The sequence below is a fragment of the Syngnathus acus genome, chromosome 14, assembly GCF_901709675.1.
Source record: "Syngnathus acus chromosome 14, fSynAcu1.2, whole genome shotgun sequence".
Taxonomy (NCBI): domain Eukaryota; kingdom Metazoa; phylum Chordata; class Actinopteri; order Syngnathiformes; family Syngnathidae; genus Syngnathus; species Syngnathus acus.
Genome location: NC_051099.1, coordinates 1075068 through 1095833, shown reverse-complemented (window position 1 = coordinate 1095833; position 20766 = coordinate 1075068). Strand labels below are relative to the sequence as shown.

At 41.6% G+C, this 20766-nt stretch overlaps 2 protein-coding genes across 3 annotated transcripts; one reads left to right on the top strand and one right to left on the bottom strand.

Annotated features, from left to right (window-relative positions):
- Positions 1 to 377: 377 nt before the first annotated feature.
- Positions 378 to 6200, top strand: gdpd5a (glycerophosphodiester phosphodiesterase domain containing 5a). The gene is made up of 16 exons (XM_037269729.1): positions 378 to 652; positions 1610 to 1784; positions 2120 to 2223; positions 2301 to 2394; positions 2472 to 2531; positions 2602 to 2700; positions 2807 to 2900; positions 3133 to 3278; positions 3386 to 3468; positions 3537 to 3687; positions 3752 to 3973; positions 4160 to 4305; positions 4462 to 4609; positions 4738 to 4820; positions 5361 to 5473; positions 5536 to 6200. The coding sequence occupies exons 2-16, from the start codon at positions 1668 to 1670 to the stop codon at positions 5643 to 5645; spliced, it is 1770 nt and encodes a 589-aa protein (XP_037125624.1). The 5' UTR covers positions 378 to 652; positions 1610 to 1667; the 3' UTR covers positions 5646 to 6200.
- Positions 6201 to 6742: 542 nt separating this feature from the next.
- Positions 6743 to 11439, bottom strand: samsn1b (SAM domain, SH3 domain and nuclear localisation signals 1b). Of its 2 annotated transcripts, none has more exons than XM_037270064.1 (15): positions 11291 to 11439; positions 10879 to 11010; positions 10660 to 10703; positions 10539 to 10579; positions 10356 to 10430; positions 10181 to 10257; positions 9510 to 9648; positions 9069 to 9436; positions 8520 to 8594; positions 8355 to 8447; positions 8125 to 8248; positions 7871 to 8016; positions 7591 to 7779; positions 7356 to 7509; positions 6743 to 7077 (listed from the first exon to the last, which is right to left on the bottom strand). In XM_037270064.1, exons 1-15 carry the CDS (start codon positions 11312 to 11314, stop codon positions 6908 to 6910), a joined length of 1851 nt encoding a protein of 616 aa, XP_037125959.1. In that variant the 5' UTR covers positions 11315 to 11439; the 3' UTR covers positions 6743 to 6907. The 2 variants fall into 2 exon arrangements, with proteins under 2 accessions (XP_037125959.1, XP_037125960.1); XM_037270065.1 differs by having other exon boundaries at positions 10356 to 10424.
- Between the last annotated feature and the right edge of the window lie 9327 nt (positions 11440 to 20766).

The following is a 20766-nucleotide window of genomic DNA, read 5'->3' as shown; positions in this document are numbered from 1 at the left end:
AATCCCTTAACACTAATGATTACCTCCATCCTACATGTCAACATTCAAAAGTGGTAGGAAGAACAATCTCACTTATCAGCGTCCGTCCACCTGTTGGACATCATTCATTAAACAGATCAGCCAATTGGTTTTGTTTTACGACATGGGTCATTCCAGAACCAAAGGACAATTAAGGTTCAAATATTTTTTACTTTGTGGTTACATTTGAAGGAAAAATGCAGTAATTATATATAATATTAATTATAATCATATATTTTCCTGCGTTAAGAGACTTAAAGAAGAAATAACATGGAATAAATCTTTGACCATTGAATCAAGTACATTTTTAAATTTCAATCTAATCTTATCTAATGAGAGTAAATGGTGTGCGCCATAGCTCCTCCCCCACACGGAGGAGCGGATTACGCGCAAATGAGAGGTGCACTTGCGTCTGTCTCCAGAGCAACAGCTATTTAACAAAAGATTAGAAGAAAACACATGAATGCAAGCTTTCCAACTCTTTTGTATTTGGGGGGGGCATTGAGCGTTTTTGGGCTCACGTCTGATTGGAGCAAGTTCAAATGGACTTTGAAATAACGACGTCATGTCAACAACACCCGAGGGCTTGAATCTTGCAAGACATTTGGACGTCTTCAAGTCTTCCTGTTTTCAGGTAAGAAAACTCCATTGCCCCTTTAGATGATCTCTTCGAGCTTCTCATTTATAATTAGAATTAAGCCTTGCAATTTGGTTTTCATGATGTTTTACTGTATCAGACCTCAACATTAGAATGATGGCATGCAATGTGGTGATTAATGGCAAGTGAGTGAAAAGAGATTTCATGCATGCATGCATGCAAGATGAAAATGAATGGCTGATGTTCTATGTACATGTTTTCAAAGAAATATTGAGTTAATGGCATCATCACACATGCATAGCAATTGAATCCAAGCTTAAAATATTCTATAAAAAATTTGTCATTGTTCCTAGAATGATCACTTTTCATTTCAAAAGCACTAGATGCATCGGTACTCGCTATCAGTGTGTCAGCTACTGGCATCAGTCGAGACAAAAAGTGCTATTATTGAACATCCCTAATGTGTAGGTTATACAATTTTTATGAAGGAGTGAATAATGAAAGACTAAAAAAAGTGACAGAAATAAATGACCAGACTGATATAATGGTCTTTTGTTCTCTGTCATTGATCTTCTTGAGTCTTGGTTAATGATTGTAATCATGATTCATATTCTTCATTATTCCATCCATTTGGTTGCAAATGGTGGTGGCATTATTTACAGTTTGGAAAATATAATTGATTATTATTATTCCCTCATTTGCTTTTCATGCAATTTTATCACACACACCTTTAAATTTCGCTGTGTATTTCGCTTTCCCTACTCTGAGGTTTCTACCCCAAACAAAGTAGTGTTGTCACCACAATCTTGTTTTGTGTTAAACAAACCTTTCCTAACATGATGTTACAAGGTCATTTGTTTTGTATTACTCTATCTAGACTTGAAATAAATACAGGCACAAATATGTGAAAACAAATCATTCAGTCATTTGTGTTGAGAAAGAAAAGGTATTTTGTAAACAAGGGTGGCGCACCGCCTTTTTGGTGTTCTTCAGGGTTCCCAGGTCTGTGTGGGATGCTAAGAAACTGCTGGTGCGTTGTGGCTAAAGGAGCATGGTGAAACACCAACCCTTGCAGGTCTATGAAAAGCAAGTGCTTGTGTCCTTTGTCACCGGCATCTACGGTTGTCGTTGGAAACGCTACCAGCGCTCGCAAGACGACACCTCCAGGGTAAGACCGTACTTTTCGTAGATTTTTGGATGAACACATTTTTCTTCTAATTACCTCCCAGTGTCTTACGTAAGCTGGTGAGGTACCAAAGCTGATCACTGGTCAACAGGACGTGTTAAGTGACCTATCATTGCCTCGCTCTCCTTTCATATGGAATTACCTCCTGATCCTGTTAACTATTGAGCGAGCGAGTCCTTGAGTGCTGGACAAGCTCTCCTTCATGTCGCTTTATAATATGTTGAAAAACAAACACATTTGAAGAAGCCATACGATTGCAAATGGAATTGTCAGATGCACAAAGATGATTATGATTGATTTATTTTCTTTTTTTACAGTGGGAGTGTTTGTGGTTTATCCTCTTGTGCAGCTCCTTTCTCCTGCTTCTTATTTGGGCCTACTTCTGGTTGGCGGCTCAAAATGATTTTGACGAGTTCAACTGGTGAGTCCGCTTTTCAACACCCCTCATGTTATTTTCGAATTGTTTGGAATGATTTTGTGATTCTGTTGAAATTGCAGGTCAGTGTATAACCGCTCTGGTGAATGGAGGGATGAGACCATCCCCATCCTTGCAAGCACCACCGTGGGATTCAGCTACATTTCAGTCTTGGTGGTGAGAGGGCCTGAATAAAAATCATCAATAAATAATAATAAACATTCATTAAACACAACAAAATTTTTCTTCATTAGATCTTGGCATTTTTCCACATATCCTTGGGACAACAGCTGAATCTCTACTGGCTCCACAAGGTGTAGTGAGTTACTATATAGTATAGCTTTGCTTTATTTGGAAGTTTTTTCAATGAGCTCATTTTGTCAGATGGGAGTGCTGGCTACACTTGTCACTACGATCTCTGGTGTTGTGTCTGTTGATGACATATGGGCGGATGAGTGGGACGTCCTGCTAGTGTCTCTGCAGGTTTGTTTATACTCCAAACAAAATGACATAGGAAAAAAAAGACTTGAATTGTTTATTATGGCCACAAAAAGATTTGACTGTCACTTATTTTGTGTTCTTCTTTTAGTTCACAGCACCATTCCTTCACATTGGCGCTCTCACAACAGTCACAGCTCTTAGCTGGCTGGTTGCCGCTTATGTTGTTCGCAGAGAAAGATCTAGTAAGTGTTTGCTTCAATTTCATCCAGACCAGAAAGTAGAAGAGCTATGTTTTTTTTTCTTCTCAAACAGTGACGTGATTAAAATGATCCTTTTTGTGTGTGGATCTGTTTTTCACATCTACTGTCAACTCATGTAGTAGGATTTAAACGGCTTAACAATTCCTCCAGCCAACACATGCTAAGCCTCTACGTTGATGAAGCATAATCCATAAAGCTCACGCCTCTGTCTTAGATTTCCAGATGATGGTGTTAATCACCTACATCATCATTGTGATGGCCCTTTATTTGGCACCGCTCACATTCTCCTGCCCCTGCGTAATGGACAGTCGCCACCTCAGGCCTCGCCCAGACGTCATCGGTCGACGAGGAGCTCCTATGGTGAGGTGTTTTTTTTGGCTACTGTTGTCGCTGTTATCAAATAATATGTAACGATAAATCAAATCATGAAATAATCATAATGATGATGTTGTCTGTTTATCTCTCAGCTGGCCCCAGAAAACACCATGGTGTCCTTCAACAGAGCCCTACAGCATGGAGCCAGCTCCCTGGAGGCTGACGTCACTTTTAGGTGATTCAACTCCCATTTTGGACATTTTCATCTTGGTCTTAAGTCTTGAGTTAATTTTCTATCTCTAGTATGGATGGCGTTCCATTCCTCATGCGAGATGGCACCTTGAGACGAACCACCGATGTTAGCAGGGTTTTTCCTGCCAGACAGCATGATGATGCCGCTTTCTTCAATTGGACAGAGTTACGTTCCCTTAACGCAGGTCGCTGGTTTCTGGAGGTAAAGGATCACATTGATACGCACTCGTAAAAAGCAACTCATTGATATGTATCTGTGTTCTTAGAGGGATCCTTACTGGACAGTAGAGACGCTAACCGGGAGGGATCGGAGCAGAATAGTCAACCAGACGGTTTGCAGTTTGCTGGAAATGCTTCGTCTGGCAGTCAGGGGCAACGGCTCGGTGCTTCTCAACATCCGAAGGCCCCCCGCAGGCCACCCTCGCTTTCGGAGTTGGTTCACGGACACAATGTGGGCTGTGCAGAAAGCCGGCATTTCCCACAAGAGGGTGAGGACTGTAGCTCCCTCTTGCGTATATCTGAATTCTTTTAATATCGTGTCGCTGGTGTGGGGCCACCGCAATCAATTTCGTATTTATTTATTTAGTAACGAATCCAAATGACTGTGCTTTATTTGACATTTTCTGAATGTGAATAACAATGTATTCCATCTGTTTCACATGTGTTTGTGCCAGGTGACATGGACCCCTGACACGGACAAGGGGAGGCTCCGGGGGTTCCAGCAGACCACAAATGAGAAGCTGTCAGTGGCAGAGATAAGGCAAAGGGGCATTACAAGCCTGACGCTTCACTACAGCAAGGCCAGCCACAAAGATATACAGTAAGGAATTTGAAAAGTGGCCGAATCTTGAAGAACATAACTTTAGAATGAATAAACAATTGCCAAAATGACTGAATTTGGGTTATCTCTTTACAGCTATTGATGTACGACCCATGTATTTTGCAGACATGTACCTTACTTCCTTCCCCCATGCAGGGAGTATCTGGCCAACAACGTGAGCGTGACCGTCTTCCCAGTGAACCAGCCGTGGCTGTACTCGCTTCTGTGGTGTAGCGGGGTGCCTTCCGTCTCCTCCGATGCCCCCCAAGTCCTCCGAAGGGTGCCTTACCCCATCTGGCTCATGGTAAACAACTCTCATGGCTGCCATTGCAGCAAGGTCACACACTGACATATTTGTTGAGAGCGTTGTCTAGTGGTATTGTCTGGTAAGCGCTTGATTTTTTTATTATTATTTTTTGCTGCCCCTTTCAGAGTCAGAATGCTTACCGCTTCATCTGGATCGCCTCAGATCTTCTCTCACTTGCTGTGGTCATAATAATTTTCAGTTTCCAGAAGTAAGTACACATTGTGCAGGGACGTTAATACTGTTTTTGGTTTTAGCAATAATTCAACTTATTTGTAACTTCCTATTTTGTGTCTGACTCCACCGACCTTGTTTCACTCGACTGCTTCAAAAGCGACTGTGCGTTTTTTTTTTCTTTCTTCACTCTCCCCCTTTTATCTTGTCAATGTTTTCATGTTTCACCTCTACGCTCTAACCTCTTTCCCCCCTGTCCTCTTTCTTTCTTTCTGTCTGTCTGTCTGTCTTTCTCCTCTGATGTCCTTATTTTGTGCGGTACTCTGTCTGATCTGCATGCAACCTTCCTCCGCTGCCCCTTGGCATCTGTCAGCTATCATATGATCAGGTAACCGCTACAGCTGCCTTGCCCTGCCTTTGTTTCTTTCTCCTTGTTTGTCCTCCTTGTGCTTTTTCTGCCTGGCACCCATTCCTTTCACCAAACAGTTTGATGCACAAACTGTACCTTTACAACCATTTTGTGTGCATCAACACGTTTAAATGCGTGCTTGTAATATATGATTGAAACATGGAACAGGTGGAGGATGAGTGGGATGCAGAACTGTAACCCCGAGCAGATCATGCTGAGCGCTGTGCCGCTTCGATCTAATCGGGATGTCAACATCATGAAGGAGAAGCTCATTGTTTCAGGTAGTACAGCTATAGAGCGAATCGGTTTTTCTTTGTTATTAAAAATAATGTATGTCTTTCAGAACTCAACAATGGGCTAACAAGCACAGAGGAGCTGTCGTTGCATCCCGAGAATGGCAATGCCAGATACGCTCACGGAAACTCATTTCACACGGAACAAATGGGATGCTAGATTACTATTGTAGTGTTTTCTATTATAGTACATGTGTCTATAATACACGTTCGGTATATTGCACTTGTTGGAATACACATTTCCAAATTGTTAGTATGCATACATGCAAGCAAAGCTATGGTTTTTAAATAGTTTTTTTTAAAAAGTTGAATGTATTTTCTTTTTCATTATATTCTGTGTTTAGAAAGTGGACTGTGTATTATCTATGTATGATACATTGATGTAAATAGAACATATTTTAAATATTCTTCCATTATGAAAGACTTTTCAGTGTGGTTTTTTTGGCCAATGCGCTTTTAGGAAATCCCTAGAATATTGAGGGTATGCATTGCAGGGCTTTGAAAGTCTCTGAATTGTCAGTATCAGATGATATGACTGCCATACCACCATGTTTTGAAAATATTGAATAGTGACATCTTTCACGTGGATGCCTTGAAACCGATATGGGTTCAATATTAAGGAAGGATTTTTGTCATTATTATAATAATAATTAAGATTTGCATTTTCACCACTTTGAACAGCTGAGGAGTTGTTAATAAAAGTGATTACATGGACTGGAAATTGGTCAGACTTTTCTTTACCTTTTAAATACATTTGATTGTGCACTTGGAGATACTTTTATAATCTGTTTGGGGGATATTTTTACTCCGTTCAGTTTGATCTATGATGTATTTTTATCGTTGATGTCCCAGTCTGTACCAAACAAGGTAATCATGGGTGCAGCCAAAAGGTTTCTCCAATCCGCCATCTTTATTACCCGGAAGAACTCAACGATGCCGAAGTGGAGATTTGCCGAAAGACTTGGTTTCATTGAGGGTTCACCTCCTTCAATCTATGGAAACGTCCGACACAGTAAGGCGGTAAGCTTGAGATGACACACAAATTATAAACTGTATTTTAACTTTAATATTATTGTGTGTCTATGATGCCCTCGTTTTCATAGCATTAGCTTAGCATCAGTCTTTCTGCAGATTTTAGCAACGTGCGCTCTGTAGTTTTACTTCTTGTGGATGCATTTTGAGATGAATTGAACTTTGACTACATTCTGAATTGATGTTATTCAGTCATTTTATATGGTTTTTTTTCCAATAATTGATCATCACATAAAATATTTTACTTCTGCAAACAGAAATCTTACATTTGCTCGGATAAATTGTTGGGGTTGGGAGTCCGAGCTCAACATGAGCATGCCCCTGTACAATGTTTATAATTATGTTGATGCAAGTAAATATAAACATTGGTTCGGGCCATTAGATATCATTTCACGAAGCTGTCATCTGCACAGGTTCGCAAGGAAATTGAAGCTCTGTGTCCTCTCGGCTGATGTCAGAGGTCATGTGGCAGCCAGAGTCTCTCAGGCAGGTATTTGTGTCTCCTTTGGTGTTCTCCGTCTTGGCCTCTTGATTGGGCTCCTTCTCCAAGTGACAATTAGCTGTGGTGAAGAAAACATACTGTCACAGCGTTGCCTAGGACTAAGGACTCTTCATCTTTAAAACAAAAAAAAAGGTTTAGGTTTGTTAGCTTTAAAATTGCATTTAAAAATAGATAAGAATTTGTACAGTGTCAACATTCAAAAATGAGATAAAAACCTTTCATTCAAAAGGAATGATAATGAAGCCAAATGAACTTTTTCTTTTAAAAATTCCGAATCATCTTTCTATAGTTCTGACATGTATAAAAGGTCTGGCATGTGAGTTCCTCACTACTCACTGTAACGCAGTTGTTGCAAGGACTCGACAGCAGCGAGCAGACGATGCCTGTGCTCTGGATCAGTCACTTTGAGTTTTGTCAGGTGATGCTCCTTCAGCCTCATTAAGTCATCTACTGTTTGATAGCCGTTCTGCTGCAGAGAATTGGAATATTCCTGGCAATACAAGTGCACAAGTTCGAGTCAGCAAAGCACTCGGTGATATCAAATGTTTTGGGCATGACAAATAAAAACAACCTCCAAACTGAGGCGCCTCAACACTTCATGGATAGTGGATCGACATTTTTGTCTTGCTTTGTGTGTCTCAGGAAGTTCCTCCGTGAACTCATCCACGTAGATGAATTTAAAGGTGCCTATTTTGTTGTTCAGCATCCCAGTCCATATTCCCATGGGGCGCTTGTGGATGATGTCAATCACGTCACCAACCTGAATAAGACGTTATTTATAATGTGGACATTCAATTGGGAATATTGACACTTTTCACTTGAATATTTCTTCACTTCTTAGAGTTGAATACCTTGAGTTTGAGGGATTCCGTGTCATACGGACTCGGCGTAAACTCTGTATGGACTCTCGCTCGACCACAGAAGTGTCTTGCGCAAACCAGCTCATCCTCCAGCCGGAGACTGTCTCTGTTACTGGAACAATCACTTGTGACTCCACCTGAAATGGGAAATTACAATCAAATGATCCTGGGATTTGGATTCAGAAAAAGAAAAAATTGCAGTTGGCCAGTGATTCCAATTGGAATGATTTTTCTTGTATTCTTACTTGAGGAACTTTGTCGACTATAGAGGCTTTCCATTGAATTACTGGAGAGCTTGCATCCTTCAGCGAGTATCCTTCCGACACCAGATTCTCTCTTCTTAGATTCTGCTTTTGGGGTGTCGACACGCTGCAATAAAAAGAAACATTTTCTTGATATGCTCAAGATTCTTTTTTTCCAGCAGTGGCAGTCAGATCAAATGATCTATCCCATATAGATGGATTTGTGGACGTACGATGACAGCTGTAACTTCTTTCTCCGCTGTGGTGTCAGCCCGTGGTGGGTCCTCAGTCTGGTTCTGGCTTGGTTTGGATCCATTCTTTTCCAGCTTTAAAACAAACGGTATAAGAGAGCTGATGATCACAATGCACACTTTCAAGATGGGTCGGTAAATGCTTACCAAAGAGCGTGTATCATGTGATTTCATCAAAGGCGACAGCGCCGTGCGGGTGTGAAAATCTCCAAATTTGATCATCTGTCGGGGCAAGTGGGAGATTAAATGCTATGACAGATGGACGACAGCTGCCCAAATGATGTATTCCTTGGCATTTTTTTTTTTTTTCTGTTCTGAATCTAGGTCAACCTCCAAAAGCCATACAGTGTTTACATTGAGGGTTACTTTAGTTCAAACTTCAAATTATATAAATATATATATATATATATATATATATATATAATATGATCTATCTAATCTATATATAAAAGCCATTTATAGCCTGTACATACCTGTAAGGGAGAGTTGAACATCATCTAATGTACCGTAATTTTCGGACTATAAGTCGCGGTTTTTTTCATAGTTTGGGTGGGGGGGCGACTTATACTCAGGAGCGACTTATATACATATATATGTTTTTTTTCACTTTTTTGGGCATTTTATGGCTGGTGCGACTTATACTCCGGTGCGACTTATAGTCCGAAAATTACGGTACACAATGGCATGAAATCTTACCTTGTCTTGTGTGGGTTGAATATCTCTGGTTGAATCTGCAATTGTGGCTGATGAAAATTCCAATTCTTTTCTGTCCAGTTCCCGAATCAGACTCTCAAAGCGTTCCCATTGCGTTGCCTGAGGAAGCAACAAGTGGCTAGCGCAAAGCCACGGCGGCTCGTGTCCAGGTGGGTGGCACGTAGAATAGAAAGGCGAACAGGCCTGAGAACACTCAGATGGGTTCCAAACACATTTCGTCCTTAAATCCTCATTTGGGGTTTTTACTTCTTCTTGCTGAGCGTCTCCAGAAGATTTTTTCTCAGTCCGTTTGCCGAGGCCGATGCAGGTCAACACCGGGTTGCTGTTACTTAACACGTGTGATGAATTATCTGGCAACAAGTCCATTTGTATTATAACAACAATCACGCTGTCCCAATGCGGATACAAAAGTCAAATACTCACTGCTCTTATTCGGCCGGTTCTTTCCTTTTCCAGAAGCATCCTGATTTCTTTTTTTGGCTTGCACCAAATCATGAAACATCTTCAATCTTCTTGCTGTGGAAGTCAGCGCTCCATCTTTCTCTTCTGCACTTTTACCACTCTGGAATATCACAGCGTTCATACTTGAGTGAGCACAATGTTAAGACTAGTCTTGTCATTTATTCTTCAGCTGTTTTCCTCAAGACTATTGGCCATGTGAAAAGAGTTAGGTGCAGGGTCCTTGAAAGAAGATTAAAGGTTATAAAAGAGATTAAAGAGAAGGGTGAATCAGATTTGGCAGACAGTACAAGCGACCACGTTCACTCGCATGCTTGCCTTCAGTTGTTTTCAAACATCAGGAGATTAAAGAAGTAACATTTGCGGGAGCTTCTTTTCACTACTCGGTCGGACACGTAGAGGACAAACGGCTTGTGTCACGTCTGCTCACGTGCGATGACACGTGCGCCGACACGGGCATTGCTACCTGCATGCCTGGCGCACAAAGTCATGTGAGCAAAGGATTACGCAAAGCTAAACTCTGCTCAGCCGGGCGAATCATTGTAATGAGTTGTCTTTGAGTGACATTTGAAAATCTGACTTTGAACGTCTCTCTGAAAATAAAAAGTCAGTGTAATATAGCTCTTTTTTTTTACCTGAACTGGTAGAGCATCTTTCGTCTTTCCAGACTTCAGCTCCTTCGTTGGATCTTCAGTGCTGCTTTGACAGCTGACTTTTGAGGTCCATGTAAAGATCAGGAAGGAACTCAGTTAGACAACATTTGTGTGCTGGCTGATGTCATTTCAATAAATGCAAGAAATCTTCACCTACCCGTCCTTCGTTCTGTCTCTTGATCATGAACATCATTTCCGAGAGCCGATGCTGTCCAACAAGTATAATCTGTTTCTGTAAGAGAAAACACCGTTTACCAAAAGCATCTTTATACAACATGTGATTCAAAAGATAAACATGATTAAAGAGAGTCAAATATGAAAGTAAATACTTTCCACTAACCTGATCTTTCGTTTTCTATTGCTGAAGTTGGGATACAAGACCTACAAAAATATTAAGAAAAAAAGTTGTATCATAGTTGACTTAGCTCAACTTGCTTGCCCCAATAAAATGATGCACATACCTTCTATTGTTTCTTTTTAATCGTGCATTATTTGATGTTTGGACCTTGGGGGGGGAAAAAAAACAAATGAACTTGAAATATAAAAAGATAAGAAAGCCCAAAATGATTAAACTATGAATTGTTTAAATAATGACAATGATATTTTTAACTGGATTCAAATCTGCCCCTATTATGCAATTGCGGTGTTTGACTGACTTGTGAGTCGTCTGATAAACTTACATAACTGATATTTGGATCTGAGCCAGTCCATTGAGCTCTACGCCTTAGAAGAGGGCTGCAGTGGTACTTTGGTAACACGTCCTTCAGTGATGAATCGTGGGGTGCTTCATAGATGCTCTCTGAGGAGCCATCCTGAAGACAAACAAAAAAAAGTTCCAAATTTAAAAAAACAGTCAGTGTTCATTATTATGATATATCATAGCACTTGATGTAAAGACAAAAAATACACTCTTGTATAGTTTAAATAGGCAAGTGGTCATAATATTGTAGCTAGTCTTTGTATTTGGATTAATCATATGAAACAGCCTACAAGAGAGATTCGTGTCAACAATAACGTTGCAGCTCCTCTTTATCGCTGCAAGGATTATCTTTCGAGTATTACCAGATATGTTCGGCAAAAATTGATTCTTACCAGAGTGAAGCAAAACAGATTCATGATTCATCAATCGCTGTGCCCAAGACAGTCAAGCCAAGTGGAGCAAAAAGAAAAAGACACAACTCTGTGATGTCGGACTACTTTCCCACATCCCACCAGTGATGTAAAGGCTCACCCATGCTCACCCCATGCTGCCTGCAGCCCAATAGCCTAATCCCAGTTTAAAATCCCTCCCTAATCCAATAGATGCAGTGAGCCGGCCGGCACTGTCCAACACAGTCCGGGCCACCCGTTCCAACAAAACAATCAACAAGCACACAGACGGATGGACGGATGGGCCTTTTGTCTGGAATGATTACAATGAAGGCCTCCTAGCGGGCAAAGTTTGTTTGGCTTTTCCCCCCAATAAGGTTAAACGTAATCCACTGTGCTTTTTGTGTCTAAAGGTTTTAATATTACAATTAGTAAAAGAAAAGAAACAGCAAAAAAGGTCCAGGTGGATTTGGACAGCAACAGTGACTTTTAATAATGTTGTCACTACTATACTATACTATACTATACTATACTATACTATACTATTTGAAATAAGATCTTCGAGATGTGGGTGACTGTAGACTTTGCAATTTAATAAGATCATCTGTAATTTGGCATTTTCTATTTGGCGAAGATGTCCACTTTCAGGTGGATTTTGGCCTTTGTAAATCTAAATGGAATCCTCCAGGAGATGGCAGTGTCCTCCCCTTTGAATTTCCACCACTGCCTGCCCTCCCTCACTGTTGACTACCTCGGATTCAATTGAGATCAATTCTTGCTTTCGTCTCTCCGTTGAGATAATGCAGGTAACAAAGTTTAATCTGTTAGCTCCGAATGGCTTTATTTACATTATTGAAACATTTGCACTTTATTTTTTATCCCCCTCTTGCAGCCAACACCTTTTACTGCTCTGAGTGTTAGTAAGAATGGCCGCCGTGGGATCTTGCTGTATATTACTTGCATAAATTTTATTCAGTGCAGCAAAAGTCATTCTTGCACCTTAATTAAACACTCTAATTCCTTTTTGACAGTCTGAATGAAATATGCTCCATCATGTAATACGCCCTTCACTGCACAAAATTACAATATTAAATCTCGGTGAAACTTTGGCCCTATACCTGCTGTGGTTACAGTTTGACCTCTAGTTTGAGTTCAAATTCCGCCATGTTTTTTCATAGAGGAGCTGGAGGCAACACCTTTGACCCTGCGTCCAACCTCTAGTTTATCCTGACATTCCTGTGTCGACCTCTGACTCGGTGATGTACAGAGTCTCAAGCCGGAGGTGACCTTTCTTGCAACCTTTTGAACTTTCGACAACCTCTCGTCCCAGTCAAAAAGTGAAACGGTCCGTCCCCTTGGAATACAGTAAACGACCTCTTGTCCGCCAAAGGTATGCATGTACGGTGACCCCTCTGACCTTTCATTAGTGCTTCCTTTTATTACGCCGGTTCCTCTTTGCCTCGTCAGCACAAGGGGGATGGTGAACGAACGGAGGGGAATGAGAAAGAGGGAGGAAAGCAAAGGCACGAGAAAGAGCGATGGCAAGGCAGAGAGAGAAAGTGATAGGAGTGCAGAAGACGGAGCCAAGGAAAGACAGATTGGCAGCATCTGCTGTGTTGACTAAAATGTCACCTTTAAATGGCTTCCCTCTCCTTGATGCTGGACCTCCCTATCTGATCTCCATTCTCCTTGGGAGTTGAAGTTGCCATGAGCGATGAAGGACACAACACAGAGCTTATATAAATAGGGCTCCGGTTCAAGATAAGCGTATAGTCAAAAAGAAATACTATTTTTCATACCTCCCACGGCTCGACGGGCGCCGCCGAAATGCTCCACCGTTTGAATGTTAAGTCAAAGGTCGGCGTGTCACGTATGACTAAGATAATTGGATTTTGTGCTGCGCTGACATTGAGAGCTGTTATGACCTATATCATACAAATACTATTTCCCGGAGCATTCTGTGGATGAATATCTCTTCTCAGCCTGCGTATGATACATAAGCCTCTCCTCCCTTTTGAAATACTTGAAAATTCACCATGGAAAATGATTGTAGTAATCATTTTAAAATGAGCCTGAAGTTATTCACACTTGTGGCTGGAAACGGAAAGAAAAAGTCGTGTTAGTATTCAAAGTAGATCTCAAATGTTAAGCGTGCCCAATCCTGGTAACAATTGCAGACTGTGAATGGCTTGTAAAAAAAGAAAAAAAAAACCTCACAAAATACCTAAAAATAGACCAACCATCATTGTGGCTTTTAGATTAAAATCGACACAGCTAAATCTGCCCTGAAGCAAACGAGCCACTTTTACGTCTTGTTAAATTCTTGGGGGGGGGGGGGGGGGTCATCAGGATTCTCAGGACTAGGTTAGATCACGCTGACATTGGCACCATGTGTTGGCACAGCAGTGTCATTCTTCAAGCCACTTCTATCCTAAATGTCACACTCACAAAGCCATCTCGCCATCTCCAGTCATGTGTCCCAGGGGCCATATTCACCCTTCAACCATCAGGTTGGAGTCATGTCACAAAGAGGACATGACACCAGGGCCAGTCAATTGCCGAGGGCACGGAACTGAAGAAGGCCCCCGAGAGATAGCTGACATTGGTCCATATCAACGACAAAACAAACAATGATGCTGCTTTAGATGTTGCTTTGACAACAACTCGGGAATCATTCGCAACCAGCGTTTTGCCAGCTATTGCCGGTTTGATAGCCATTGAAAGATGGCTGATATCAAACTTTAAACCCCCAGGGTCATATAGAAAAGTCACAAAATAATTCAACATCAAATATAATAAATATAAATAAAACCAAAATAATGAAACTTAACATTGAAATCATATTTTCATTGACAAAATAAACTTTAAGCAAGCTTTATGTTGACTATTTAATAAAGTCCACCGTCTTGTTCTTTATTTTTGGTTTGGCCTTCATAGTTCTTGTCTGCCCCGCCTCCCAGGGATGTGGAAACCTTTTCCCCAACTCTCTGTTTACTCCTCTTTAAACTAATCTATTGTGTCACTGTAGGTCGTTAAACTTATAGACACACTGAGAAATGTAACGAGGCTAAGCGGATGTGTGATCACGGCTAGATTGTGAGAACCCCCATGAACACTTTTTGGTGGTGCTTCTACTGTTAGCCCTAAATAGCCTTTGGTCCATCGTGACCCAGAGTTCACCAGCTATGCGTTCATGATCACTTTGGATGGTGACAACCTGCCCAACATCTGATGCGAAATCATTTTGGAGTTTGCAAAATGAATTGAAACAAAATCTCAAGTCAAATAAGTGTGACAGGCAATTTCAAAAATGGTTGAAATGTGTCTATGGGCAGAATATTTCCTGTTTTACAAGGTTTTCTTTTCACTATGCTGCACTTGAACAACAAGACGTGTTTTTCAGCAGCTGCATAAGCAAATATCAAAGGCGCAAATCATGAAATGCTTCCTTTGCATCTAAAGATAGAATAGGATAAAAGTGTTGTCAAAAACATCAAATGGATAATACGTTTGTGACCTAGTTCCATCCCTTCGTATGCTCCATTGTTCTGGATAATGTCAATTAAAAAAATCCCCGCATAGGCATGTAAATCTCTACAAAGCCCCTGTCACTGACAAAGGGGTTTGTCATTGTGGGCCAGGCGCTGTGGAAAGTAGGACTCGGCTCGCTTACGTACAACAACCTACACATTCCAAATGAGAAATACCACATCAAATGAAAGTAACTGTCACTTATCACCAACATAATCCCACTTCTGAGAATCCAAACGTGAAACATTGGTGCTGCTTGCAGCTGACAGAAGACAAAAATGAGAGAGTTTGACCATCTTTACAATTTCCACACGGCCACCATCTATGAGTTCACTGCTCTTATGGATGAGATACATATCATCTGTAAAGTGTTTGGATGGAGGTTGTTCATAAAGGTGAAGTGTATCCAGAAGGTCTCAGGGGGCAGGTGATGTGCCACAAAGATGGCCCCTGACATCTTCCTCAAAGGTGTTTCAGACAACAAATAGCAGTTGGGCCTCCTGTCAGCCTGCGGGCCAACTGGGGGTCATGCATGACACTCTGCGCCTTGACAGCACAAGCCCCCACCCCCCCCCCCCTCCTTCTTCCCCGTCCAGCGCCAGGCTGAAGCCCCGTCACGAGAGAGACGAAAAATCCTTCTTTCCTTAAGGTGCAATGAAAGGTCAGGAGTGTGCGTGACTCACCACGTGGCCTACCTTGACATCATCGGGGAGCCGAGCTGCGGGGAAGATGGGATGAGGAGAACGAACAGGTGGACGAGGGATGGTGAGCAGTGGCAGATAGGTGGCGGGAGTAATGAGTCGGTAAAAGGCGGACAGAATGACAGGGTCATGGTGGAGGCGGAGCCACATGCAGGTTGAGGTAATGGACTATCGGGACCGACCGTGTTTGTCTTGATGCGCCCAATCCTTTTGTTGTGTGGCTTGTGTTGCGGATGTTTGATACACATTTGAGGCTTTTTAAGCATACTTCCTGAACATGCCCTGTTTTTTCCGCAACACTTGGCTCCCAGTGGACGATGTGATCACTCGCTGTACTCTCTTTTGTTTCTTCCAAATCCTTTGGTAGTGCATTTAACAGCCCCGCCCCGACCGGATGAGAAAAAGAAAGTCAAAGAAACTTTTGCTCGCAAGAAGTTTGTCCCTGCAATTAAAAAAAAGTCAACTTACATAGTTGTTCTCTATCCATCCAGTTTCTCTACTTAATTGAACATTCTGTGAATGAGATCTACTCACAATTATTCCACCACACTGCCTCATATTTGTATTTCCATTAGTACTAGTTTAAAACCTAAAACCATTTTATTTGATATTTATATTATATTTATATTATTTATAATATATTTGTGTTTTTTTTTTCAATTTATTATTATATTATTTATTTCATGAGTATTTTATGATTTTTCTCTCTCTCTCTGCAGTGTTTTTGCCACCCGAGAAGGCAAAAAAAATATCAAAAGGCATATCAGATAGCACTAGCTTATCGGACATTTCCCCCGCATTTGGATTCCGGAGGTGTCTGCCACTTCATACCTCTCTAATGGCTTTCTTTCTCCATCAGTGCTGTCTCACTATCTGACTCTAATGTAGTTACGCACTAGACATTCTCTCAATATTCAACCAATTGCACTTTATCTGCCCGCAGTGCTCAGTGGCATTCGTTCTACCTGCTCGCAGATATCAAGAATTTAAAGCCAAGAGCACTTGGTCTTTGACAGCTTCCTGAGTCTGAATAGCATTGAGGGAGGCTGAGTGCAAGATTGAGATTGATCAGCAGTGAGACAGTGGCTGCGCCGCTTGCTGAGTGTTTTTGATTTTTTTTTTAAGGTCACCCTCTCCAGAGCCAAAAGGCCACATCAATTTCGGAGCCCTCATGAGGAGGCGCCGCATATTCTCCTCCATCACTCAGCCCCCCCGTGGAGAAACGACATCTGAAGGTGTACTTGATTTGTGCGGAATCGAGTACCTTGCATGATCAGAATAGAAAATAAACAGACCCAACGTGAGGGGGAAAAAAACAAGTGACACCGGAACGTGTAGCCATGGGAAGGCACACAGCTGGAAGCAAAGCCATTGTCCTGAAAGAAGGTCAAACTTTCTGTCCTTTGTAAAACTTCATAAACACAGACAAATCTGTATCAAATTAAAATGTACATGTATAATTGGCCTCGGACAGATCCACCAAAGATCAACTTGAGTGCATCCACATTCACTCGTACCCATTTCGAAAGGCCTGCTAGGACAAAAACAATGAGGCGGCGTTCAGACAGCTTCAGGGAAGAGCAGCGAGTGGGAGGCCACTTTAAGATAACATCACAAAACACATAGACAAGGAGAGGGGAAAAGGAGGGAGGAGGGAAGACAGGAGTCATCAGAGATCAGGGTGACCCTGTGCCACTCAGGAACATCTTCTGCCTATAAGCTAAAGGAAAACTCACCAGCTTGCGACAGAGTTATCTGCCCCCCCCCCCCACGTTAACGTCACTCAACCTTGACAGTGGCCATGTCCTCATATAGCGGGGCAAAAAAAAACACATGGCCCACCAAGCATTTCTCAGAAGACTACAGTATAAAAGTCACAATCCGGTGGTAATAGGTTGCACCCAACTTCTTTGTCAAGGGCAATATTTTCCCACGTTGCTGTTGTGTCTGTAAGGTACTGACAGGGATTGAGTGAGTGGCCTAACAGAATCAGGCTGTGTGAGAAAGTATTCACTTCTTCCACCCTCTTTGTGCAATTGTGGTCAGACTCCAGACTGGATCAGACACGCCTCCTTCAAGATTCAACAGCATTACAAAAAAGAATTCAGATGCTACCTGTTTAACATGACTTCTGCACTTGCCCAAGTGTAAACTTGTAAAGGCCAGCATTAAATTGATAACCTCGCCACAAATGACTGGCCCGTGTTGACCCCGTATGCTTGGCGAGGCCTAAGGACACGCTGAAATATGTCTGGATGGGATTTAATGCAGCGGCCGGCCATCCCCTTCTTAACCTGACCTCTGTGAAACATTGTTCCTCTCTCCCTCAGGTCCTTTGTTAGTACAGCACTTCTTCACTTGATGCAGTCATTTGCATTTGAGCAAATAAATCGCCACCTGTGGCTCTTGGCCCTGCTACCGAGTGTGACTCTCCAGCCACTCTTCTCTGAAGCCATCCCAAGGTAAAGAGGAGGGAGGGGGTTGTTTGTGCTGCTCCAAATGTGAGGAGTGAAAAGTTGAAATGAGTTCAAAAAGACACAATAAAATTCGTTCAAATGATGGCAATAGAAATAATCCATTTTTTGATGGATGCATTTTAATTATTAATCACCTGCCACGCGAATGCAAATATGTACTGTATATTCTTGCATTTTTTGAGTGTGGTACTGTTTTTTTTGTTTTTTTTTAAATATATTTTGTTTTTTTCCTCAACAGCTGTCCTTCCCAGATCATTTATGGTGTGTTTTTTCCAAAATAGGTTTTACCAGTTTTACAGTATAGCCACGAGGTTTCAGAAAAAAATTCCACCTGTTGCTGAACTTAACCTAATTAATAAATACTACTTAAATTATTATTATTATATGAATAAGAATGTTTCTGCTTCGTTTGGTGGTGTAGTAGATCACATCGTGTACTTTCAAGAAGACATGATTACCTTGTTGTTGACTGGCAACCTCACCAGAATGACGACATGACTTTAATTCTTCAAATGGCTTATTATCCAGAATAATCAATAATCAGGAGCCACATAGCCATGATGGCTGCGACAGTTGACATTTTGGAAATGCGCCGCGGCCGATCGTGCCAGGCTTGACCGAGACTGCAGATCAATAGCCCGCTAGTCAGTCGCCGCAGTGGAATCTGGGAGCTTCCTCTGGGTCACAAAGGAGTGTGGAGCGCAGGGCAGGGCAAGGCAGGGCAGGGCAGGGAAGGGAAGGGCAGGGGCTGCTCATGTTGTTTAAGATGGAAGCCCGAGCAAGCGCTGTGTGTTTGTGTTGCAGTCGCTGATGCGTGAAATGGAACTCAGGTAGCCGAGCGGGCCTCGGGCCTCGCTTGTATCTTCCGCCAAGTGATTACTTTACTTCATTGATTTTTCTCCCTCCTCCACTGATCTGAGAAGATCACTGGAAAGAGAGAGAACAAGAGAGGGAGAGCACGGCGAGGAACCATTGATTGACCTCGTAGCAAGATTCAACGATTGACAGCAGAACCTTGTGCGGTATTGCTCCCTTTTAGCCCGTTAATCGATGACCGAGATCCCCGTACATTCGGCGAGTATTGCTTTATAAATCCTTACAGAGAGGAGCGTAATCTTTTCCGAGCCAAACGTTCAAAAGATGGAGTTTAGTTTGTAAGAACAAATCTCATGTCACATGACCGAAAGAAGTGCGAAAGGTGTTAAACAAATTGTAAGTTTCATTAGCATTAACATAGCGGTGACTTGAGGTCACAAGGTCAGTGTTACACTTTTCCCGCTCGCACTGTATATCAATGGATCTTCACCAACCAGATGAGCGCAAAACATGTCAGTCAGTCAGTCAAAGGTCAGCCCTAGCTAGAAAATAATTGAACAATAAAATGTTATCCTTTGCCATTGGGTCAACATCTTTGTTCTTATCCAGTCAATAGAGGAGGTCAAATGCAGGTATATTGCTTGAGCATCGTTAGACACGGAACCGTAATAATTAAGACCTGAGACCTGTGCTTAACATTGGCAAACTCTGGCTCTAGAGTGATAAGTGCATGATCCGAATCAATAAGATGCACAGACCCATTGCCACGTAGGAGAAAGAAAATCAATATTGTTTTATTTGCTGTTATAATAGGCTTGTCCTGTTGCAAATGAGCTCTGTGGCTACCTTAAATGTGTCTGCTTGCGTCCAATCAGCAGGCAACATCTTCAAATGGACTGTTTGGTATATTGCTCTGTTAGGTTTGTGATTTTGGGCCTTCAAGCACAGATGGGGAAAGTAAGGTCTTTGGAATGTTAATGCTGTCAGACACAAATCTGTCGGCTATATAATGAAAAGCCTTGTACCCATTAATCCTCCTCATATGTTCTATAGATACAGAGATGGGACAAGTTAATCTGGATTTAGCAAACAAGATTCATAGGATTGAGCCTATGGCCATGTCGGTCGGGGTGGGGATGAGAATAATGATTTATAAGATTGGAATCAGCCAGGTAATGGATGGCGTCGGGCATTTCCGATAATAGAAGAAAAGGTCTAGAATAGAAAGTCATTAATAGACTCAACAAGTCTATTCATTCAGAGAAAATGTACCTTGTCCCTCCTCTAGTTGAATCATAGATCACGCTAATGTTCTGGAAGATTTAACCTGCCATTTTGACTCACTCTCGCCAGCCACTTTTAATTTTGGGTGGGAATGTTTTCATCAGCCTGGTACTGATACTGTCTTAAATGTGTTCTTCTCAAATGATCCTTTTCTTTGCTTGGATACGTGACTTTCTTGCTGGTACAAATGACATTGTGTTCATTCACATACGCAATGAAAACCTTTTTTAATTTTATTAATATATATTTTTTGCAATAATCAGATTGTATTAAAAGTCCGATCATTTCTGACAAAACTTCCTAATAATCAAACAGTTTTGAAAAAGCTAAATCTTTATCTGGTTATGGCTAGCAACCAGTCCAATGTCTCGAAAATGAATCAAATCTTTTGCGCCATTCTAAAGGTTTCTTGGAATTATGAGCACAAGCTCCAGCATTTTAATTCACTATGAATGCCTGATATCATTGTCAATGCTTATCGCCCATATCACACAGGTGTTGAATAATCTGGCTTCACCTGAACGTGACCTGGTGAAAAATAATCCAGGAAGTAGAAAGGTACTCAGTAAAGTGTTGCCCTTCCTTCATCAAATTTGAACACTGTGGTTTGCATATCAACGCCAAGGCTGATGGACAAAGAACAGTTTAAAAATAAATATTTCCTTACATG